The sequence below is a fragment of the Scyliorhinus canicula genome, chromosome 3 (assembly GCF_902713615.1).
Source record: "Scyliorhinus canicula chromosome 3, sScyCan1.1, whole genome shotgun sequence".
In the NCBI taxonomy this organism is placed as follows: domain Eukaryota; kingdom Metazoa; phylum Chordata; class Chondrichthyes; order Carcharhiniformes; family Scyliorhinidae; genus Scyliorhinus; species Scyliorhinus canicula.
Genome location: NC_052148.1, coordinates 21,879,213 through 21,902,580, shown reverse-complemented (window position 1 = coordinate 21,902,580; position 23,368 = coordinate 21,879,213). Strand labels below are relative to the sequence as shown.

The 23,368-nt window shown below is 49.8% G+C and overlaps 1 protein-coding gene across 1 annotated transcript in view; it reads left to right on the top strand.

Moving 5' to 3' along the window:
• LOC119963856 (apolipoprotein L3-like) overlaps window positions 1-14,446 on the top strand; it is a 43,903-nt gene extending 29,457 nt beyond the window's left edge. The window contains exon 4 of the mRNA XM_038793210.1: window positions 13,279-14,446. Within this exon, the coding sequence (XP_038649138.1) occupies window positions 13,279-14,026 (748 nt within the window). The 3' untranslated portion in view covers window positions 14,027-14,446. The remainder of the gene's footprint in view (window positions 1-13,278) is intronic.
• Window positions 14,447-23,368: the final 8,922 nt, after the last annotated feature.

The window sequence follows — 23,368 nt, the reverse complement described above, 5'->3', positions numbered from 1 at the left end:
ATGTATATTTACAGGTAAGCATCTTCATAATAACAACCGCCTCCTTTAACCGGCATACATTTTCTTGTTAATTTATTGTTTTTGTATTGGAGGAGAGGGGTTACTGTTTTTCTCTATTGTGATAAAGTTTGTTGTTGAAAACTTGAATAAAAATTATTCCAAAAAAAAAGGAAGGACAAAGCCGCAAGCGACAGTCTGATGGCAAGTTAAGGCCCAAAAACAAATTGTAAATATAAATAATTCTTAATGAATTCCCCTTAGCTGTTCCAATTCAATACAAAATCCAACAAACCAAAACCCCTTTCTTTTTTTTTTTTTTTTTTTTAAATAATTTTTATTGAAAGAGTTTTTCCATACAAACATTTACCCCCACTAATTTTTAAATTATTTACAACACAATCCCTCTAGGCAAATGTCCCCCCCCCCCCCCCCCCCTCGCGCGCACCAGTCCCCCCCCCCCCCCCCCCCCCCCAGGCAACCTTAACAAACAAGGCAGCCTACAGTTTCAGACATGAGCAGCGAGCAGACTTGCCCGCGTTACAGTCGTGCATGTCCCCCCACGCCCCTTGCTGCCCCCCCCCTCCCCCCCTCCCTCCCCCCCCCCCTCCCTCCCTCCCCCCCTCCCCCCCCCCCGGGTTGCTGCTGCCAAGACCCCGAACGTCTATCTCTGATCTAAAAAGTCAAGGAAAGGTTGCCACCGCCTGGAGAATCCCTGTACCGACCCTCTCAGGGCAAATTTGATCCTTTCTAGCTGAATATAGCTAGCCATATCGTTAATCCAAGTTTCAACGCTTGGAGGCCTCACGTCCTTCCATTGAATTAATATCCTTCGTCGAGCCACTAGGGATGCAAAGGCCAGTATTCCGGCCTCCCTAGCCTCCTGTACCCCCGGTTCTACCCCGACCCCAAAGATCGCAAGCCCCCATCCTGGTTTGACCCTGGACCCCACCACCTTCGACACCGTCCTTGCCACCCCCTTCCAGAACCCTTCCAGCACCGGACATGCCCAGAACATATGCACATGGTTCGCTGGGCTTCCCAGACATCTGACACACCTGTCCTCACCCCCAAAGAACCGGCTCATCCTTGTCCCCGTCATGTGAGCTCTATGCAGCACCTTAAATTGAATGAGGCTCAGCCTCGCACACGAGGATGAAGAATTGACCTTCTCCAGTGCATCCGCCCACGTCCCGTCTTCTATCTGCTCTCCCAGCTCCCCTTCCCACTTGGCTTTCAGCTCCTCCCCTGATGCTTCTTCCGCCTCCTGCATTATCTTGTAGATGTCTGATATCTTCCCCCCTCCGACCCAGACCCCCGAGAGCACCCTATCACTCGCCCCCTTACTGGGGAGCAGGGGGAACCCCTCCACCTGCCGTCTAGCAAATGCCTTCACTTGTAAATATCTGAACATGTTTCCCGGGGGGAGCTCAAACTTCTCCTCCAGCCCTCCCAGGCTCGCAAACCTCCCCTCTATAAACAGGTCCTTCAGCTGCCGTATGCCCACCCTGTACCAGCTCTGAAATCCCCCGTCGATGTTCCCCGGGATGAATCTATGGTTCCCTCTTATTGGCGCCGCCAACAGACCTCCCATTTCCCCCCTATGTCGCCTCCACTGCCCCCATATCTTGAGGGTGGCCGCCACCACCGGGCTCGTGGTGTACCTCGTGGGGGGGAGCGGCCATGGTGCCGTTACTAGGGCCCCCAGGCTTGTGTTGCCACAGGACGCCCTCTCCATTCGTTTCCAAGCTGCCCCCTCCCCTTCCATCATCCACTTGCGCACCATTGACACATTTGCCGCCCAGTAGTACCCCGAAAGATTGGGTAGTGCCAGCCCTCCACTGTCCCTACTCCGCTCCAAAAAGACCCTCCTCACCCTTGGGGTGCCATGCGCCCACACGTAGCTCATGATGCTACTCGTCACCTTTTTGAAGAAGGCCCTAGGGAGGAAGATGGGCAAGCACTGAAATAAAAACAAGAACCTTGGGAGGACCGTCATTTTGATTGACTGCACCCTCCCCGCCAGCGACAACGGTACCATGTCCCACCTCTTAAATTCCTCCTCCATCTGTTCCACCAGCCTGGAAAAGTTCAACTTGTGGAGGGTCCCCCAGTTCCTTGCCACCTGCACCCCTAAGTACCTAAAGCTCTTTCCTGCTCGCTTGAAGGGGAGTCTCCCAATACCCTCTCCCTGGTCCCCCGGGTGTATCACAAAAACCTCGCTTTTGCCCAAATTTAGTTTGTACCCCGAAAAGTCCCCAAACTCTGCTAATAGTTCCATTATCTCCGGCATTCCCCCTTCTGGGTCTGCCACGTACAGCAGTAGATCATCCGCATACAGCGATACTCGATGTTCCTCCCCTCCCCTAGTCAGTCCTCTCCACCCCCCTGAACCCCTCAGTGCCATCGCCAACGGTTCAATCGCCAGTGCGAAAAGTAGGGGGGATAGGGGACATCCCTGCCTGGTCCCTCGGTGGAGCCCGAAATACTCCGACCTCCTCCCGTTTGTCACTACACTCGCCGTCGGGGCCGAGTAGAGCAGCTTCACCCACTTAATAAAGCCTTCCCCAAACCCAAACCGTTCCAACGTCTCCCACAGGTACTCCCACTCCACCCTATCGAATGCCTTCTCCGCGTCCAGCGCTACCACTATCTCAGCCTCCCCCTCCACTGCCGGCATCATAATTACATTCAGCAATCTCCGCACGTTCGTGTTGAGCTGCCGCCCCTTCACGAACCCCGTCTGGTCCTCATGGATTACCCCTGGCACACAATCCTCTATTCTAGCTGCCAGGATCTTTGCCAGCAACTTGGCATCCACGTTCAGAAGCGAGATAGGCCTGTAGGACCCGCACTGCACGGGGTCTTTATCCCGCTTCAATATCAGGGAGATCAGAGCCTGCGACATTGTCGGGGGCAGAACCCCCCCCTCTCGCGCCTCATTAAAGGCTCGTACCAGTACCGGTCCCACCAAGTCCACATTTTTCTTATAGAATTCCACCGGGAACCCATCGGGCCCCGGCGCCTTCCCCGCCTGCATCTGACCTATTCCCTTGACTAGCTCCTCTAGCCCTATTGGCGCCCCCAGCCCTTCTACCAGCCCCTCCTGGACCCTTGGGAACCTCAATTTGTTTAGGAAGTCCTCCATTCCCCCTCTCCTCGTCGGCGGCTCAGACCGATACAACTCCTTGTAAAAATCCCTGAAGACCCCGTTCACTTCTTGCCCCTTCTGCACTACCTTCCCGCCCCTCTCCTTCACTCCCCCAATCTCCCTAGCCGCATCTCGTTTGCGAAGCTGGTGTGCCAGCATCCTGCTCGCCTTTTCCCCATACTCATAAACCGCGCCCTGTGCCCTTCTCCACTGCGTCTCTGCCTTCCTGGTGGTCAGCAGGTCGAACTTGACCTGCAGGCTGCGCCGTTCTCCCAGCAGCCCCTCCTCTGGTGCCTCCGCATATCTCCTATCCACTTCCAATAGCTCCCCCACCAGCCTCTCCCTCTCCTGCCTCTCCTTTCTTTCTCTGTGCGCCCTTATGGAGATCAGCTCTCCCCTGATCACTGCCTTCAGGGCCTCCCAGACCATCCCCACCTGCACCTCACCCGTGTCATTCAAGTCCAGATAGCTCTCAATGCTCTTCCGGACCCTTTTACACACCTCGTCGTCCGCTAACAGCCCCACATCCAGCCGCCACAGCGGGCGCTGGTCCCGCGCCTCCCCCATTTCCACATCCACCCAATGTGGTGCATGATCAGAGATCGCAATGGCCGAGTACTCAGCTTCCCGTACCCTCGGGATCAGCCCCCTGCTCAACACGAAGAAATCGATTCTGGAGTACACTCTATGGACGTGGGAGAAAAAGGAATACTCCCTCGCCCTCGGCCTACCAAACCTCCATGGGTCTACTCCTCCCATCTGCTCCATGTACCCCCTCAGCACTTCTGCCGCTGCCGGCCTCCTATTGGTCCTTGAGCTCGATCTGTCTAGCCCGGGGTCCAGCACTGTGTTAAAGTCCCCCCCCATGATCAAGCCCCCTGCCTCCAGTCCCGGAATGAGGCCCAATAGGCGCCTCATAAAACCCGCGTCATCCCAGTTCGGGGCATATACGTTGACCATCACCACTTTCTCCCCCTGCAGCTTACCCTTCACCATCACATACCTACCCTCCTTATCCGCCACCACCTCCTCCGCCACGAACGACACCCTCTTTCCCACCAGAATCGCCACCCCCCGGTTCTTTGCGTCCAATCCAGAGTGGAACACCTGTCCCACCCACCCCCTTCTCAGGCGAACCTGGTCCACTACCTTCAAATGGGTCTCCTGTAACATTGCTACATCAGCCTTCAGTCCCTTCAGGTGTGAGAATACCCTTGATCTCTTGACCGGCCCATTCAACCCCCTCACGTTCCAAGTGATCAGCCGGGTCGCGGGACGACCCGCCCCCCTCCCCTGCCGATTAGCCATGTCCTGTTCCCTGCTCGCCCCGGGTCGACCCTCCCCTTCTGACCCGCTCCCCATGGCGATGTCCCCCTCCCCCCACCTCTCCAGTCCTCCACTTCTCGTTTCTGGTCTTTTCAGCAGCAACCCGGTGTCCCTCCCTAACCCCCCTCCCCCCCCAGGCTAGGACCCCTCCTAGCCGCGATGTACCCTCCATTGTACTCCCGTAAGTCAGCTGGTTCACGCTGACCCGGCTGCTCCTGCCACACTCCGACTCCCCCCGGCTCGGGGGGGGGGGCCTCCCCCCCCTTGCCACTCCTCCCTGGCCCCGCTCCAGCGCGGGAAAAGTCGCCATTGCTAGCCACGCCCCGCACTCCTCCCCTCCCCCCTCCTCTGCCCCGCGCGCGGGAAAACAGAGGAAAGCCCGCGCTTTCGCCCTGCCACACCCCACCCCGCCATCTTCAGTTCCACCCCCGTCCCCGTCCATGCCTGTAAAGAACCCCCCCTAGGAGCCCATATCCCCGATCTGCTCTCCCCCCCCGTCCCGCCTCCCCAACTTAACATTATAAATAACAGATAAATAACAAATAACAATGTACTTAACAGTCGCCCTCTACCAAACAGCATAAATAACCATAAATAACCATGAATAACCACAATAACAATAACTAAGGGAAGTTGGCAAAGGGGGAAAAAACATCAGAAGAAAAACCACAGCAAGAGTTCAAAATCCAAACAAAGAATTCAGCTGAAAGTACCCGAGCGGCCAAGGCCGCCAAGTATCCCCTGGGTCTAATTCGAGTCCAGTTTCTCTTCCTGTACAAAGGCCCACGCCTCCTCTGGGGACTCAAAATAGTGGTGTTGGTTCCTGTAGGTGACCCACAAGCGCGCTGGCTGCAGCATTCCGAACCTGATCCGTTTTTCATGTAGCACCGCCTTCGTCCGGTTGTACCGGGCCCGCCGCTTTGCCACCTCCGCACTCCAGTCCTGGTAGACCCTCACTGTCGAATTCTCCCACTTGCTGCTCCTTTCCCTCTTGGCCCACTCCAGCACTCTTTCACGGTCGCTGAGTCGCTGGAACCGCACCAGCACCGCCCTCGGGGGCTCATTTGCTCTTGGCCTCCTAGCCATGACCCTGTAGGCCTCTTCCAGCTCCAGGGGCGAAGGAACGGCCCCTGCCCCCATCAGGGAGCTCAGCATTTCTGCTACATATCCCGGGAGGTCTGACCCCTCCAGGCCTTCTGCCAGGCCCAAGATCCTCAGGTTCTTCCGCCTCATTCGGGTATCCAGCTCCTCAAAACGGCTCTGCCATTTCAGGTGGAGTGCCTCGTGCACCTCTACCTTTCCCACGAGGACCGTGGCCTCCTCCTCCCTCGCAGTCATCTCCTGTTGCAGCTCCCGAATCGACGCCTCTTGGGTCGCCTGGGCTCCCATCAGCCTGGTGGTCGTCGCATTCATTGACTCCAAGAGCTCCATTTTCAGCTCCGTAAAGAAGCGCAGGAGAGCGGCCTGCTGCTCCTCCGCCCATTTCCTCCATTCCTCGGGTGCGCCACCGGCCGCCATTTTGGTCTTCTTCCCCCGCTTTTTTTTGGGAGCTGCTGTTGCTCTTTTTACCACCCCACTCCGGGTACCGACCATAAAGTTGGTCTGGTTCTCTTCAGGGAGCCTTCCCCCACCGGGATTTGTCCTTACAGCGCCGTTGGGGCCCTCCAATCGGCCCGAAAACACCTTTGTAGCAGGAGCAGCCAAACGTGCGACTTAGCTGGTCATAGCCGCAACCGGAAGTCCTCCAAAACCCCTTTCAAGGGCGTGGCCTCAGCACACTGTAATCTCACCTCAATGGGACTGGTCCTTTCCCTGAAATTCTGATCCAGTTTCCAACCAGCAGATTCAAAACTCCTTCAGGAAAGCAACTCGAGCTTTAAGGTTACTGATGTGTTAAGTAAGTTGGTTCAACGTTGACTGCAACTGGATGCAGTGAAACTAGAAACAGGCTTTTGACACGGGAGATGGTCCAACACTGTTTGATTTAACTTCCTGATTGCTGTACATAGTCTGCTGTGGGTTGACACTCTATCAATCTATGATAACCTCATACTGGCTTGACCAGACTAACTCTCTACCACATGGTGATAGTGCTCACTGGCTTGTGCACTCTGACAATCTCAGCTGTGTCCTGTAGAGCGAGGGAGAGTCTTAATGTCCTGTGGGCTTTATAGTGGTGCTATCCTGTCTGGTGATTTGTTGTTATGTGTCGTGTGTGTTCATTGGTTATCCTGTGGGTCAATCACTGCCTGTCTGCATCTGATTATATACATGAGTGGATATTATGACAGTTACTAAGGCAGTTTGCCGCACCCAACGTGCTTTCAGTTCACTGGACCAGCTTTAAAATAAAACAGAGAAAACAGGGACCATGTCCTGCAGCTTAACACAGTGCTTTCCAACACTGCTTCTTCTTCTGCAGTCCAAACAAACCAACTGAAACTGAAAACCAAAACACTAAACCTCCTCTCACCTGACAGCCACAGCCCAGCTCCACCCACAAATGACATCACTGAAGCCGTGCTCCAAGCCATGTGCTGAAACAAAATCTTTCTTAACGGGACGCTCACATGACAGTATCACACCTTCTTGTTTTATCCTTTCCATGTCTTCCCCCAGAGAGTGATGCAGAATGATGCCAATGGCACAGATTCCATCCCTACACAGCCCATGAGGCCTACAGGTAGCCTGGAGGCCTGACTGCTCACCTTGTGGCAGGGTATCCCTCAAGCAACACATAACCAATTGGTGAGAACCTCATCGTTGAGGAAAAAAGGGAAAGCACACCCTCATCTGACGAGGAGGATAGGGAAGAGGAGATTTTTCATGAAGCGAGGTCAAAGCCTCTGTCTTCTGCTGATGCCTGGGACATAGAGGCAGATGCACGGCCAATCTAAATGCCTTGGACAGCAATAAGGGTCAGCTCAACACCATCCTTACTCTCTGACCATGCATAACTCATGTCCTTTTAATAAATCCCTAATCTTGCCCTTCCTGATTTTACAAATGGAGGAAAAGTTCACAATGCCCCTTGCACACATGCCCATGTGTTCCCAAACCCCTTGATGAGACAACACCAGGAAGCCTTGAACTTAAAGAGTGCACGTTAATGAATGCTGCAAAACCAGTTAATGTGACACAAACAATGTTTTTATTACCACCACTGACTGCAGCCTGAGTGTGTCTCAGTGATTTTTGTAAAACATTTCTGCGTGCTCCAGTGAGATGTGTCCCCAGCATCAGCAGAAGTGTTGGGAGCAGACTGTTGCTGTCAATCTCCACAACCTTCGATGGCCATGGTGGGGATCTTCTTCCAGCCACAGGCCTGGATGGCCCAGGGCAGTAGAGAGGGCTGCTAGTGGCCATTGCCACTGGAGGAGTTTGTATCGGTGGCAGATGAGGCGGAGAACTCCTACAACACTCGAGGTGAACCTCACATGTCTGGGTCCATCTCCCGCCTCCTCTCGATGTAATATGGTAACTCGCTGATTGCTGACTGAGATGGCAGCTCCAACCTGGCTGTTAAGTGATTTGGGCCTTCTTCTTATCAGACCAAATTTTCTCTATTAGTTTCCCCACCACTGACGTGAGTCTCACTGGCCTGTAGTTCACTGACTTATCCCTGCAGCCTTTCTTAAATACTGGGACGACATTCGCAGTTCTCCAGTCCTCTGGCACCTGTGCCATGGGCAGAGAAAAGTTAATAATTTGGATCAAGGCCCCTGGGATTTCCCACAGCAACCTGAGATACAATTCATCTGAACCTGGACATTTCTCCACTTTTAAGCCTGCCCACACCTCCAATACCTTGTCCCTCCCTATGACAAGGTTTCCATATCTGAATTCCATATCTGTCTCCTTATTGTCTTGGGTGAAGACAGATGTGAAATATTCACGTAACACCCTATCAATGTCCTCTGGCTCCACCCACAAATTCCCATCTTGGTCCCGAATGGCCCCTACTTTTTCCCTAGTTATCCTCTTCCTATTGATATACTTATAGAATATCTTGGGATTTTTCTTACTTTTACCTGCTAGAGATTTCTCATACCCCTCTTTGCTCTCCTGATTGCTTTCTTCAGCTCCATCCTGCACTTTCTGTACTCCATTAATGCCTCTTTTGATTTGCTCCCCTTGTACTTACTAAAAGCCTCTCTCTTCCTTCTCATTGTATCCTGAATATGTCTGGTCATCCATGATTCTCTGGGCTTATTAGTCTTTCCTATTGGGGGCAGCACGGTGGCCTAGTGGTTAGCACAACCGCATCACGGCGCTGAGGTCCCAGGTTCGATCCCGGCTCTGGGTCACTGTCCGTGTGGAGTTTGCACGTTCTCCCCGTGTCTGCGTGGGTTTCGCCCCCACAACCCAAAAATGTGTAAAGTAGGTGGATTGGCCACGCTAAATTGCCCCTTAATCGGAAAAAAATAATTGGCTAATCTAAATTTATAAAAAAATAAATAAATAAAAAAAATAAACTCTTTCCTATTACCCCCAGAGGGAACATGTTGGGATGATACCCTCCCCATTTGAACACCCCCCCCCCCCCCCCCACTGCTCTCCTGTAGATCTCCCCACCAGCAACTTGCTCCAATCTACCTTGAACCAAATATTGCCTTATTTTACTAAAGTCTGCTCTCCCCCAATCCAAGACCTTTTTCTGTAATTTGTCTATTTCCTTGTCCGTAACAAACTTAAATTGCCCCATGTTGTGCTCGTTATCAAGAAAATGCTCCCCCACCATCACATCAATCACCTGTCCAGCTTTATTCTTCAGAATTAGGTCCAGCACTGCACCATGGTGAACCCCTCATGTGTTGAGCTAAAAAGTTCTCTTGTACACATTTTATAAACTCTGCTCCATCGAAGCCCTTACCACAATGACTATCCCAGTTATTGTTGGGAAAGTTGAAATCACCCACGATAATTACCTTACTTTTACACACTTCTGCAAATTGCGCACACATTTGCTCCTCAATTTCCCGCTGACTATCTGGGGATTTATAATAGACACCTAGCAATTTGGCTGTCCCTTTTTCATTCCTAAGCTCTACCCACAAATCTTTGATTTAACGCCACCCCCAAGATATTATCTTTCTTTACTGCAGTAATTGACTCTGTGATTAGTAGTGCAATGCTTCCCCTTCGTTTGCCCCCACCCATGTCCCTCCTGAAGTTTATATATCCCGGGACGTTAAGCTGTCAACCCTGCCCTTCTCTCAACCACTTCTCCCTGATGGCTACTGTATCAGAATTACACGTGTCAACCCTTGCCCTTAACTCATCGGTTTTACCTGTTAAAGTAGAGGCCATTCAGCCTTGTCTTACTTTCCTGAAACTTACTACCACTGCTTTCCCTCTGACTTGATTGTTTTTCTGTGATACACTGTGTCTCTATTCTGCTAACAGTCTGCAGACCCTCCCCCTGCCGAATTAGTTTCATTGTCGGTCGGTTCCTATCTGGCCGATCTATATGGTATCAGCCCTGTAGTTAGTGGGAGAGCACATACTCCTTGAGACACATGAGGAAAACAATCGACACTGCCCCTTGTGTTCTGTGCAGGTTATTGCACTATCTGACACAGCATTAATAATATTTAATGACATAACCTCTATTGCTGTCTGGAGAATTGTCCATACTCACGACCTCTGAGAGAAAAAAACTATTCTCATCCCTGTCTTATATGGGAGCCGCATTATTTTAAACTGTGTTGCCTAGTTCTTGTCTCTCCCATAACCCTTTCAGCATCCATCCAGATCCCGATAAATAAGGTCACCGCTCATTCTCCTAAATTGCACTGGATATGGGCCCAACCTGTCCAACATTTCCTCAGAGGCTGATCCCCTCATCGCTGGTATCAGTCAAGTGAACATCCTGTGAACTCCTTCTAATGGTATTCTATCCTTTCTTAAAGAAGGAAACCAAAAGTGTACCATTGAGAAGATTAAACACAGGCCATAACGTTTAAACAGAAGAATTGGAGAGGAAAACCATTCACCCAATCAAATTTGAACAATCCAGTATTCTTCAGTCTTTACTGTGCATTTGATTGACAATCTAACAGATGAATGTTACAATAGCTTTGGGAATGGGCTAGGAGGTGGGAATTCAATGGAATGGCATGTGAAGGGTAGGGTGGCATTGCTGACATTTCCTAAACCCCAAGCCATTTTGCTAGTGGTAGGTCAGGTAGCAGATGACCCAGACACAGAGGCCCCAATTGAATCACTTTTCAAGTTGCCAAGAAAGGACCTCTTCCTGACTGTGTACATAGATGCAGAGATACATGGAAGGTAGGAGCAGGAGGAGGCCTTTTGGCCCTTCGACCCTGCTCCGTCATTCATCACGATCATGGCTGATCATCCAACTCAATAGCCTAACCCTGATTTCTCCCCATAGCCTTTGATCCCATTCTCCTCAAGTGCTATATCCAGCCGCCTCTTGAATATATTCAAAGTATTAGCATCAACTACTTCCTGTGATAATGAATTCCACAGGCTCACCATACTTTGTGTGAAGAAATGGCCTAGCACTGATCCCTGTGGTACCCCACTAGTTACTCCCTGCCAATTTGAAAAGGACCCATTAATCCCTACTCTTTGTTTCCTCTCTGCCAAGCAGTTTCTATCCATCTCAATACATGACCACAATACATCCACTATTTCCACAGCCACCGATGCAGATTCTCAGGCCCTGGGGATTTATCTGCCTTTAGTCCCATCAATGTTCCCGGCACCATTTCTCTACTAATGTTGATCTCCCTCAGTTCTTCCCTCTCACATAACATTTCATTCCCCAGCATTTCTGGTATCTGATTTGTGTCCTCTTTTGTGAAGACAGAACCAAAGTATGTATTCAATTGTTCAGCCATTTCTTTGTCCCTTATTATGCATTCCCCTGTTTCTGTCTGTAGGGGGCCTACATTTCTGTTCAACAATCTCTTTCTCTTCACATAACTAAAGAAATTCTTTGTGTCAGCCTTTATGTTCCCTGCAAGCTTCCTTTCGTACTGCACTTTCCCCTTCTTAAACAACCCTTTTGTCCTTCTTTGCTGAATTCTAAACGGCTCCCAATCCTCAGACCTATTATTTTTCTTGACCAATCTGTATGCTTCTTCCTTGGATTGGATGCTATTTCCAATTTCCTTTGTAAGCCATGGATTGGCCCTCTTCCACCCCTTTGCTTTTGTGCCAGACAGGGATGAACAGTTGCTGTAGTTTCCCCATGCATTCCTTGAATGTTTGCCATTGTCTATCCACTGTCATCCCTTTAAGCAACTCTCCCCAATCTATCAAGGCCAACTCATGCCTCATATCCTCATAGTTCCCTTTATTAAGGTTCAGCACCCTAGTCTCCGAATCAACAACTTCACTCTCCATCTTGATAAAAAATTTCTATCATGTTATGGTCGCTCATCCCCAAGGGGTCTCATGCAGCCAGACTGGCAATGATTCCCTTCTCATTACAAGAATTTCAAGTGATAAATAGTTAATAAAGGATGACTTAGGGGCAAATCTTATGGTGGGGGTGGGGGGTGGGATGGATTGCCCACACACCAGGCCGAAAGGTCCCTTAGGCCTGTATCGATCTGAAATCTGGTTGGCCTCAAAGGATATTATGCTGGTGGAGGCCTTCCTGAGGAAAGAGTGAAACTTCGAACCCCATCAGGGAGTCAGTCCCAGCAATGCAAAAACACAGTTAGTGGTCACCACAGGGACTACAAGGAGTCCAAGACGACTGAAGAAGTCCAGCGGACTTAAAGTAAGTCCAGGGATTTTGAGGCTGGCAGGTTTTGTGACAGCAGTGACAGCAGGGAGGATATTGGAGGGAGGCACAAAGGACAGGGCAGCATTTTGGGGGTGTTCCCCCGATGGACACAGGGGATCTCCCCTAATGGTACCCCTCCCTTCCTGTCAGTCAACAGGCTAAGCTGTTAAAGCTGCTGGACTTCCCCAGCCCAATGTATTATAAGGGCAGAGAGGGTATGTCCATTTAAAGACCTCAATATGTTGAGGGTGCTGGGGTATCAGACGCCTCTGCCTCCTGTAATATCGGAAAGAGGTTGGGGGTGAGTGGGGTGACCACCCATTTTCTATTAAGCGCATCCACTCCCCACTTTCAAATATTCTGGCAGTGTGGGGGCTGGGGTGGGGGGATGATGGGGGAGGTAGGAATGGTGGGGGGGGGGGGGGGGGGGGAGGGGATGGGGGGCTGGAGGGGGCAGATGCAAAATTCACCCCCTAGCGAGTAATGACTTGATAGTAGCTGACCCCATAGCTCGATGTTGTGACCCTACTTAACAGGGAAAGACAGGGGGGATAAAGATAAACTATTTCCATTGGTTTGAGATTTTAAAGCGAAGGGGCATTGTCTAAAAATTAGGGCCAGACTGTTTAGGAGAGATGTTAGGAAGAACCTCTTCACACAAAGGGTGGTAGAGGTTTGGAACTCTCTCCCACAAACTGCAGTTGAAGCGAGAACAGCTGTTAGTTTTATATACGAGAAAGATAGATTTTTGTTAAACAAAAATAATAAAGATGTGAACCCAAGGCAGGTATGTGGAGTTAGGTCACAGATCAGCCATGGTCTCATTGAATGGCAGGACAGGTTCGAGGGGCTGAATGGCCTACTCCTGTTCCTATGTTATTATGTAACTCCTGTCCCACATCGAAGTGGTTGTAGAGGGTGAAGCTGATGAGGGAAGCTACAGTTTGCTCTCTGTCTGATGTGCATTATTTGTGTTCGTCAGTAAATTACTGTGACACATCAAAACAAATTAACAAAGAAACTGCTTTTAATCTTACAGTGAAAAGATTGTTCCATTGACAAAGAATGTCATGGATTATCTAACGATATACACGAAGATTCAAGAGAAGATGAGTGGATACACCACTGAGCTTCGAGAGATCGCGGATGATATTGACAGGCATCACAAAAATTCTACAATTGCGAATGTCGCAGGGTCTTCTGCAGGTATCGTCGGAGGAATTCTAAGCATTGCTGGATTAATTGCTTCTCCTTTCACTTTTGGTGCCTCACTAGCCCTCACTGGCGTGGGTATTGGAGTGGGTGCAGCTGGTGGTGCCACTAACATTGGAGCCTCCATTACTGATAATTTAATACAAAACAATAAACAGAAAAGAGTAACTGAAATCATAGAATTTTATAAAGAAGATAGCAAAATTATGTCAGACAGTTTACATCTGGTCCACTGTACAATTGAATCAATCATGGAAGGCAATGGGGAAGATATACCAAAATACTTAATGATTGGTGGAACCCAAACTGCCACCAGAACCTTGAATACCATTGCTGTAGCGACTTCAGCAGCAACCAGAAACGCTCTCAGAGCAATCAAAGCTGTTTCAGGAGTTCTGTCAGCGCTCCTCATAATCTGGGATGTCTACTCTTTAGTGAAGGATGCAAATGACCTTTACAATGGAAGTGAGACTGAAGTTGCTCAACAGATACGTGAGGCAGCGAAAAATATAGAGGAGGAACTTCAGAGCTACAAAGATGCTTATAAAGAACTGGCGGAACATTTCCATTGTTAGTGTTGTCTAAGAGGTGGAATTTAATCTGTCAAAATCAGAACTCACTCTCTCCAAATTACCAAATTACCAAATTACCATTTCTTATTCTCTGTAAGATGTGTTTACTTTAAACTTTACAAACTCAGCATTGAATTCTGATGTGGGGATCGTCAGATGAAAAATCAGCCCCATTTCCATAAACTAGCCCTCATTTAAATCTCTAACTCGCACAAAGACCTGCTCATCAAATGCCATTGTGTCTGCTGCATTAACTCTGGCTTCAGAAAATTGAAAATTGTCATATTTGTGTCCCAAGGCCTTTAACTCTTGACAACCCCAATCTAGTTCGACTTCCTTTGTTTCAAGTTTAAGGACAGCATCGCTTCATTAGTGTCCAACTCAGTGAGAAGCTTAATTGAAATGATCTAAAATGGCAGCTGACTGCGAGTTTACCTCATGGCAAAGGGTGGGGGTGATGTGGTGGTATTGTCACTGGACTAGTAATCCAGTACCGTTCTGGGGTCCCAGGTTCAAATCTGGCCACTGCACTTGGTGAAATTTAATTCAATAAAAATCTGGAATTAAAAGTCGAATGCTGACCGTGAAGCCAGTGTCAATTGTCGGAAAAACCCACCTGGTTCACTATTGTCCTTTTGGGAAGGAAATCTGCCGCCCTGACCTGGTCTGGCCTACAGGTGACTCCAGACCCACAACAATATGGCTTACTCTCAACTGCCCCCTCAAGGACAATTAGGGATAGCAACAAATCATGTCACAGCTGCGACGTGCACACCCCATGGACGAAAAATTTAATTCACATGATGATGGAAAGTTAGAAGTGACATCAGACTGATTATATTTCAAGTCTCAAACATCCTCCAGCTCTCAATGTTTTCAAGAACATGGCCTTCCTCCCACAATGACCCCTGACCCCTTTCCCATTCCCTTCATGCCTTGGGAGTCTATCGACCCATGTATTTCTGTCTGTCTAACTCTCTTCCCTTCATTAAAACATTCCTTAATATCTCCTTCATTGAGAAAAGTTTGTTCAGTCATTCTAATATTTCCTTCTTTGGTTTGGTGTTACTGCTTTTCTGATTATATTTTTGTGAGGCTCCATGGGCTGTTTGTAATGTTATATAAAAGCAAATAATTGTTGTATCTGAGGGGAGAAATTGGTTATCGTGCCGTACATGTAATGAATGTTCGAACCTGAGGATCACTGGAAAGTTGTCAATTGCATGAATTCTTTCCCACAAAACCCATAGGCTGCAAACACTAACTGGACATCCCGAAGAGGCTTGGCTGCAACAGTCATAGTCAGGTCTGTCCTGGGAGACAAAAGGAACAGGGAATGTGTGGCGGGGATTACGGGATGTGAATAGAACATAGAACAGTACAGGCCCTTCGGCCCTCGATGTAGTGCCGAGCAATGATCACCCTACTCAAACCCACCCTATACCAGTAACCCAACAACCCCCCCCCCCCCCAACCTTACTTTTTAGGACACTATGGGCAATTTAGCATGGCCAATCCACCTAACCCGCACATCTTTGGACTGTGGGAGGAAACCGGAGCACCTGGAGAAAACCCACGCACACACGGGGAGGACGTGCAGATTCCGAACAGACAGTGACCCAGCCGGGAACCGAACCTGGGACCCTGGAGCTGTGAAGCATTTATGCTAACCACCATGCTACCGTGCGACCAACAATAACCCACAATATTTTTGTGGAGACAGGATTAGTGCCCCTGCTACTCCAGCTTCACATTGAGGGAAGTAAATACCAGACTGAGCTGGCCGGGTCCTAAAGGACATAGGCTGGGGCTTCAGCAGGTGGTGATGGAACCAACGAGGGGGAAAAACATACTTGACCTCACCCTCACCAATCTGCCTGCTGCAGATGCATCTGTCCATGACATCATTGGTAAAAGTGACCACTGCACAGTCCTTGTGGAGACAAAGTCCCGTCTTCACATTGAGGATACCCTTCATCGTGTTGTGTGGCACTACCATCGTGCTAAATAGGATGGACTTTGAACAGATCTAGCAACTCAAGACTGAGTATCCATGAGGCACTGTGGACCATCAGCAGCAGAATTATATTCAACCGCAATCAGTAACCTCATGGCCCGGCATCTCCCCCTCTCTACCATTACCCCCAAGCTGGGGGATCCAATGAAGAGTGCAGGAGAGCATGCCAGGAGAAACATCAGGTGTACCGGAAAATGAGGTGTCACCTGGTGAAGCGACAACACAGGACTACTTGTGTGCCAAACAGTGTAAGCAGCAAGTAGTAGACAGAGCTGAGCAATTCCACAGCCAACACATCGGATGTAAGCTCTGCAGTCCTGCCACATCCAGCCATGAGTGGTGATGGACTATCAAACAACTCACTGGAGGAGGAGGCTCCACAAATACCCCCATCCTCAAAGTCAAGGCTGAGGTATTCGCAACAATCTTCAGCCAGAAGTGCCGAATGGATATCCATCTCAGTCTCCTCGAGAGGTTCCCAGCATCTCAGATGTCAGTTTTTAGCCAATACGAGGGCTAAAGCTGAGGGCACTGAATACTGAAAAGGCTCTGGGCCCTGATAATATTCCAGCAATAGTACTGAAGGCTTGTGCTCCAGATCTTGCCGCACCCCTAGCCAAGGCTGTTCTAGTACAGCTACAACACTGGCATCTACCCGGCAATGTGGAAACTTGCCTAGATATCTCCTGTACATGGGAAACAGGAAAAATCCAACCCAGCCAATTACTGCCCTATCAGTCTACTCTCCATCATCATCAAAGTAATGGAAGGAGTCATCAATAGTGCTACCAAGAGCCACTTACCCGGCAGTAACCTGCTCTCATAGTTTGGGTTCTGCCAGGGGTCACTCGGCTCCTAACCTCATTACAGCCTTGGTTCAACCATGGACAAAAGAGCTGAATGCCAGCGGTGACGTGAGAGTGGCTTCCCTTGATGTCAAGGCAGCATTTGACCAGGTATTGCATCAAGGAGCCCCAGCTAAACTGGGGACAATGGGCATCAGGAGGTAAATTCTCTGCTGGTTGGAGTCATACCTGGCACAAAGGAAGATGGTTCTGGTGGCTGGAGGTCAATCATCTCAGCTCCAGAACATTATGACAGGAGTTCCTCAGGGTAGTGTCCTAGGCCCAACCATCGTCTGCTGCTTCATCAATGACCTGCCTTCCATCATAAGGTCAGATGTGGGGATGTTTGCTGATGTCTGCACAATGGCATTACCGTCGCTGAATCCCCCATAATCAACATCCTGGGAGTCACCATTGATCAGAAACTGAACTGGTCACATTATTACTCCAGCTACCAGAGCAGGCCAAAGACTAGGGGCGGAATTCTCTGCTCCCCACGACGCCTGGGAGAATAGCTGGAGGGCCTCCCGCCATTTTTCACGCCCCCCCGTGGTGCCTACCGCTATTCTCCCCCTTCCCCGCACGCCGAATCGTCGCTCGCCGTTTTTCACGGCGAACGGCAATTCTCCGAGGTCGATGGGCCGAGTGGCCGGCCGTTTACGACCATTTCACGACGGCGGCAACCACACCTGGTCGCCACCGTCGTGAAACGGGCGCCAGAAGCCCATTAGGGGCTTCCAGGCGCCCAATTGGCACGGGAGTACCACGGCCGTGCTAAGGAGGGGAAAGGCCCGCGATTGGTGCCCACCGATCGTCGGGCCTGCGTCGAAAACGGACACACTATTTTCCCTCCGCCGCCCCGCAAGATCAAGCCGCCACATCTTGCGGGGCGGTTGAGAGAAGACGGCTCCGCACATGCGTGGGTCGGAGCCGTCTGCATGATGACGTCATCAGCGCATGCGCGGTTTGGAGCCGTCCAACAGGCGCCAGCCGCGCGTCATTCTTGGCACGTGGCCTTGACGACAGTCGTCAAGACCGCGCCGCCGAGACCCCCGGGGCCCCACACCGAGCCCCGCCGGAGGGGGAGAATCGGGTCCCGGGAGGGGGCGCGAAGGCTACCTGAGTGACGCCCTCTTTCACGGCAGCCTTCCCGGTTCTCCGCAGTTGCGGAGAATCGCGCCCTAGGAATCCAACGGCGAATAACTCACCTCCTGATCCTCCAAAGCCTGTCCACCATCTACAAGGCACAAGTCAGGAGTGTAATGGAATACTCTCCACTTGCCTGGATGAGTGCAGCTCCAACAACACTCAAAAAGCTAGACTACATCCAGGCCAAAGCAGCCCACTTGATTGCTCCCCCTTCCACGAACATTCATATCCTCCACCACCGATGAACAGTGGCAGCCGTGTGCACCATCTACAATGTGCACTGCAGGAACTCACCAAAGTTCCTTGCACAACACCTACCAAACCCATGACCACTACCATCTAGAGGGACAAGAGCAGCAGATACCTGGGAACCCCACCACCTGGAGGTACCCCTCCAAGTCACTCACCACCCTGGCCTGGAAACACATCGCCGTTCCTTCACTGTAGCAGGCTCAAAATCCTGGAACTCCCCCCCCCCCCTAACAGCACAATGGGTGTACCTACACCTGAAGGACTGCAGTGGTTCAAGAAGGCAGCTCACCACCACCTTCTGAAGGGCAACTAGGGAGGGGCAATAAATGTTGAACCAACCAGAGATGCCCCCATCCCATAAATGAATTAAAGATTTATTTTACCATGTCTTTGACTGTCCTCAGTTATTACTTTAAAAGCTGCTGGTAAGGCTGTTAGACACGAGAATATTTCATCCACTTTCAGGTCAGATGCTCCATGGTTAAAGGGAGCCTAAATGTAGACAACTCATTCCAATTTCTCCCCCTTGTCTCTGCATGATTTGTCTGAACATATTCATAACTGTGCGATGTTTTATTTGACCCTATTAAAATTATGTAAACTGCACTGGAGTATGTCTTGCTCCATTAGATTGTATAAAGAGAAATTTGAAAATTGTAGATAAAACGTGTATTCATATTTTCTGCGTTCAAAGTTTCCGCATTTTTTCTGACTGTGTGCACACATTGCTAATAACAACTCATGGAAATGAGCATGCAGAATTGAAGAAGTAAAGCAAAGCAATTTTAGTTAACCAGTAAGAAGATTTATTCCAGCATTTTAGCTTTTTTAAAACTTTTTTTTGTTGCAATTATTTTTGCTGGCACTTCCATGAGCTTGTGTCCAATTGTTTTCTTTGTCCTCGGTGTCTTTATTGACATCAGTGGGTGTTCCGGAGAGGATTCCCTCCGGGATGTAATAGGAAACAATAAAAATGGCTGTAAAACTTCGCTGAATTATTATTTTGCTTTTCTACAAATTTCCTAACATTTGTTTGATTAAAAGTTGCGTGTTCTTAACCAAAACGGACTAGCTTTGTATGAATCCACGATTAATAAAATAAATGTTGATACTGAAATGAACTGTGACATTTTGTGTCCTCTGTATCTCTGAATTGCAAGAATTAGCAGTGTCCCAGTGTATACAAAGAACAAAGGAAATTACAGCACAGGAACAGGCCTTTCGGCCCTCCCAGCCTGCGGCGATCCAGATCCTTTATCTAAACCTGTCTCCTATTTTCCAAGGTCTACTTCCCTCTATTCCCCGCCCATTCATATACCTGTCTAGATGCCTCTTAAATGATGCTATCGTGCCCGCCTCTACCACCTCCGCTGGTAAAGTGTTCCAGGCACCCACCACCCTCTGCGTAAAAAACTTTCCACGCACATCTCCCTACGGACTGAGATATTTCACAGAACTTGAATCAGTTGACGACATGGAGGGAAAACATATAAAATCAGAAAATACTGGAAACATCCAGCAGGACTGTCAGCATCTGTGGAGAGAGAAACGGAGTTTGATTCGAGTCCCTATGAATCTTCATCAGAACAGTTTATTTTGCGAAGGGAAACATCTGGGTTGTCTTGCACAAAATGATAGAAAATAAAAAGCAAACTCCTAATTGAGGTTCACGTGGTGAAAATGTAATTGGCTGAGTGAAATAACATGACTGGGTTGTTACGGTGAGGAATTCAGAGAAATGTCTGTTAGTTTATAACGAGTATTACAGTTCACAGAGAGCTAAGATTCTGCGCTCAGAATTGTAACGTGATTGAATTCCTAACTATCATTGTGGGGGATTCTGTTCCTCTGTTTTTGGAATTGGTGTGTTGTTCTCTGCATTGCTCTAACCAGATGGATTTGATGTGCATGTGGTGATTGTAGATTTGACTAGATGCAATACAACTGAGCAAGCACTAGAGGGAGCACGGGAGAGCTATATATACACAGGGACAGGAAGTGACGACACACTTCACGGAAGGCAGAACTCGTAGCAGGACACAGACACAGGCAGGCAGCATTTGAGGTAGCCGTAAGTTAAGCTCTGAAGACAGAACAAATTCACAATAAAGCATCTTCTCCACCTTTGAGACTACGAGCTTTATTAAGATACGAGGAACAACACAGTGTAGTGTTGATCAGAGAACAACGAGTCTTGTAAACTAACAAAACTATTAATATGACACGACAATTGGATTCAACACTTAACCCTAAGAAGTGTAGGGTTACACTTGCACCATCTACAACGTGCACTGCACAGTTTATGAAACACACATAAACAGGGTCCCAGGTTCGATTCCCTGCTGGGTCATTGTCTGTGCGGAGTCTGCACTTTCTCCCCGTGTCTGCGTGGGTTTCCTCCAGGTGCTCATGTTTCCTCCCACAGCCCAAAGATGTGCGGGTTAGGTGGATTGGCCATGCTACATTGCCCTTAGTGTCCAAAAAGTTTAACTGGGGGTTACTGGGTTTCGGGGATAGGATAGATACGTGGGCTTGACTAGGGTGCTCTTTGTAAGGGACAGCGCAGACTCGATGGGCCAAATGGCCCCCTTCTGCACTGTAAATTCTATGATCTAACATCTAACCCACTAACTTTTCAACTACTCTCTTGCTCTCTCACCATCTTCAGTACTCCTTGCTCAGCTCCTGCTCCTACCACCTACTCCAACCTTCTGCCCCACAAGGCGCAGTGTTATCCCTTATATACCTCTAGGATAACTCCCTCTAGTGGCTGTCTGTATCCATTTCATTAACCCTTACATTACCTTCATGTATGATAATACTACATTTGGGATCAGCGATGGAGCAGGAGAAACTGCAGGAGGCCCAAAACACCATTTACGTCAGCGGGATTTCCCTTTCACATTGTCCCCACCTGCCCTCCAATGGCGCAACAGGAATCCCCATTTGAATACATTTAAATGTCACCATCAGGCCTTTACATACAACAGATAACTACCCCTGTTAGGCTGCCCATTCATGTCCGCGTAGCGGCATGCCAACGTGAATCACGACAGACCACCCACGACATGCACCTGGTGAGCAGAACCCACCAGGCGCTCGCAGGTGAATACATCACGCGGGACGAGAGGATCATGCCTGGGGAGGACACCGGCGCTGCCCCTGGTCAGTGTCCCAGCAGTGAAGTGCACCTCACAATCATTGATGATCTCTCAGCTTTTGATGAAAGGATGGTCTTCCTCAGAACATTTCAGCTTGACATTCTTCAAAGAGTTCCCCAATGTCACTTACAGACAACAGAATATCGATTAAGAGCCATCATAGACAGGAATTACTCATTCCATAGAAGAAGTTATTTTTATTTAAAAAATTTTTTTTTTATAAATTTAGATTACCCAATTATTTTTTCCAATTAAGAGGCAATTTAGCGTGGCCAATCCACCTACGCTGCACATTTTTGGGTTGTGGGGGCGAAACCCACGCAGACACGGGGAGAATGTGCAAACTCCACACAGACAGTGAACCAGAGCCGGGATCGAACCTGGGACCTCAGCGCCGTGAGGAGGTTGTGCTAACCACTAGGCCACCGTGCTGCCCTAGAAGAAGTTATTTTGAATTTTCTACAACAAACAGCCAAGAGCAAAGGGAACTGCTGTCACCCTCTCATACGACAGGAACACCTGGGAATGGATTTGGTTTTAAAGGCAAAGCATTGTCATTGGTTACTGCTCCGGAGAGATTAAACTGAACAGATTGCACAGCATCACAGTGGAAGGAGTCATTTAATCACTGAACAGAAAGTATGCAACACGTGGCACATTTTAGGGTGCGACTTAATGAAAATAACACAGTCCTGTTTTGGTCGAGTTTAGCCAGTTGTTTCCCTGTGTTTGTAGTGCCGAGAATGACCCTGCTTTTAAACGTGACTCTGCTTCTTATTGGGCCCTGTGAGGGACGCCATGCCGAGGCCACACTCAGAGTTATTTCCTGCACTGCCAAGCTCAGCTCAGCGGTACAGGAAGAGATCGCTGGCGCTCTGATTTCTTGACTCCCCCGTTGTAACATCCAGACCACCCCATTGCCACAGTTTACCAAATAGGGGGTCCTTAATCTGCAGCCCCCCACCACCACCCCCATCCCACACCCCACCTCATAAAGGTACGGCCCGATCGCTGGCACGGGCAAACTGGCACCCAACTTCACCCAACTCAAGTGGATTCCCATGGGAGGGCGGGCCATGTAGCATGTGGGAGTCATTGCCAAGCATCCCAATCACACCTTGATGCATGGGCACTGTGCTTGAACACTGCGTGAGGCAACGCCACACACGCAGCAGCCAACATGCGAACACCCAGGGGAGGTAAAACAACTCCGGGGACATATTCACGGCTGGAGAGTGGGTGAGTGCCCGGGGGGCGGGGGGGGGGGGGGGGGGGGGGGGGGGGGGAGAGAAGGGGGTAATGCCTGGAGAGAAGGGCCAAGGGTTCGGAGGCCGCCACACATTGCGAAAGAAAGTAACAGAGGCATCAAACTAGTTGTGCACAAAGGTGTTTATCGCGTTTTACAATTCCCCACCCTCCTGATGGTTCTGCCCCCTCACCCACTCACAGCCCCCTCACCCCCTACCTACCCCCACCAACCCCTCCCCCTCTCCCCCGGTGCCCTCAATGATCCTCAATGTGCTTTGCCTTCCCATCTCTACCACTACGTCTAGGTGTGTCGCCATGATGCACATCCAAGATGGAGGCAGCCAGCTGCTTACCATGTCCACGGGCCTACGATGCCCTTGACGGGCATCCTCTTGGTGCTTGGAGGCCGGAGGATCCCAGCTCACTTGTTGGCAGCACATGCACAGCCGTGCAGTCATGTCCCGTGTACTGGCTGTGAGGCACGGCCTCATCAGAGGGGGTGGAACCTGGGGAAGCTGCTGGCCACTGTTACCACTCCATGAGACAGGTCCAGGTTGCCACCCAGTGCCCGCTCAGTGCCCACAGGGCCCTGGGGTTCACCTTGGGATGGAGGGGCAGTGGGCTCGGGTCCCAGCTGCTCCTGCATCATCTGGTTCTGCCAGCCCTGGTGGTT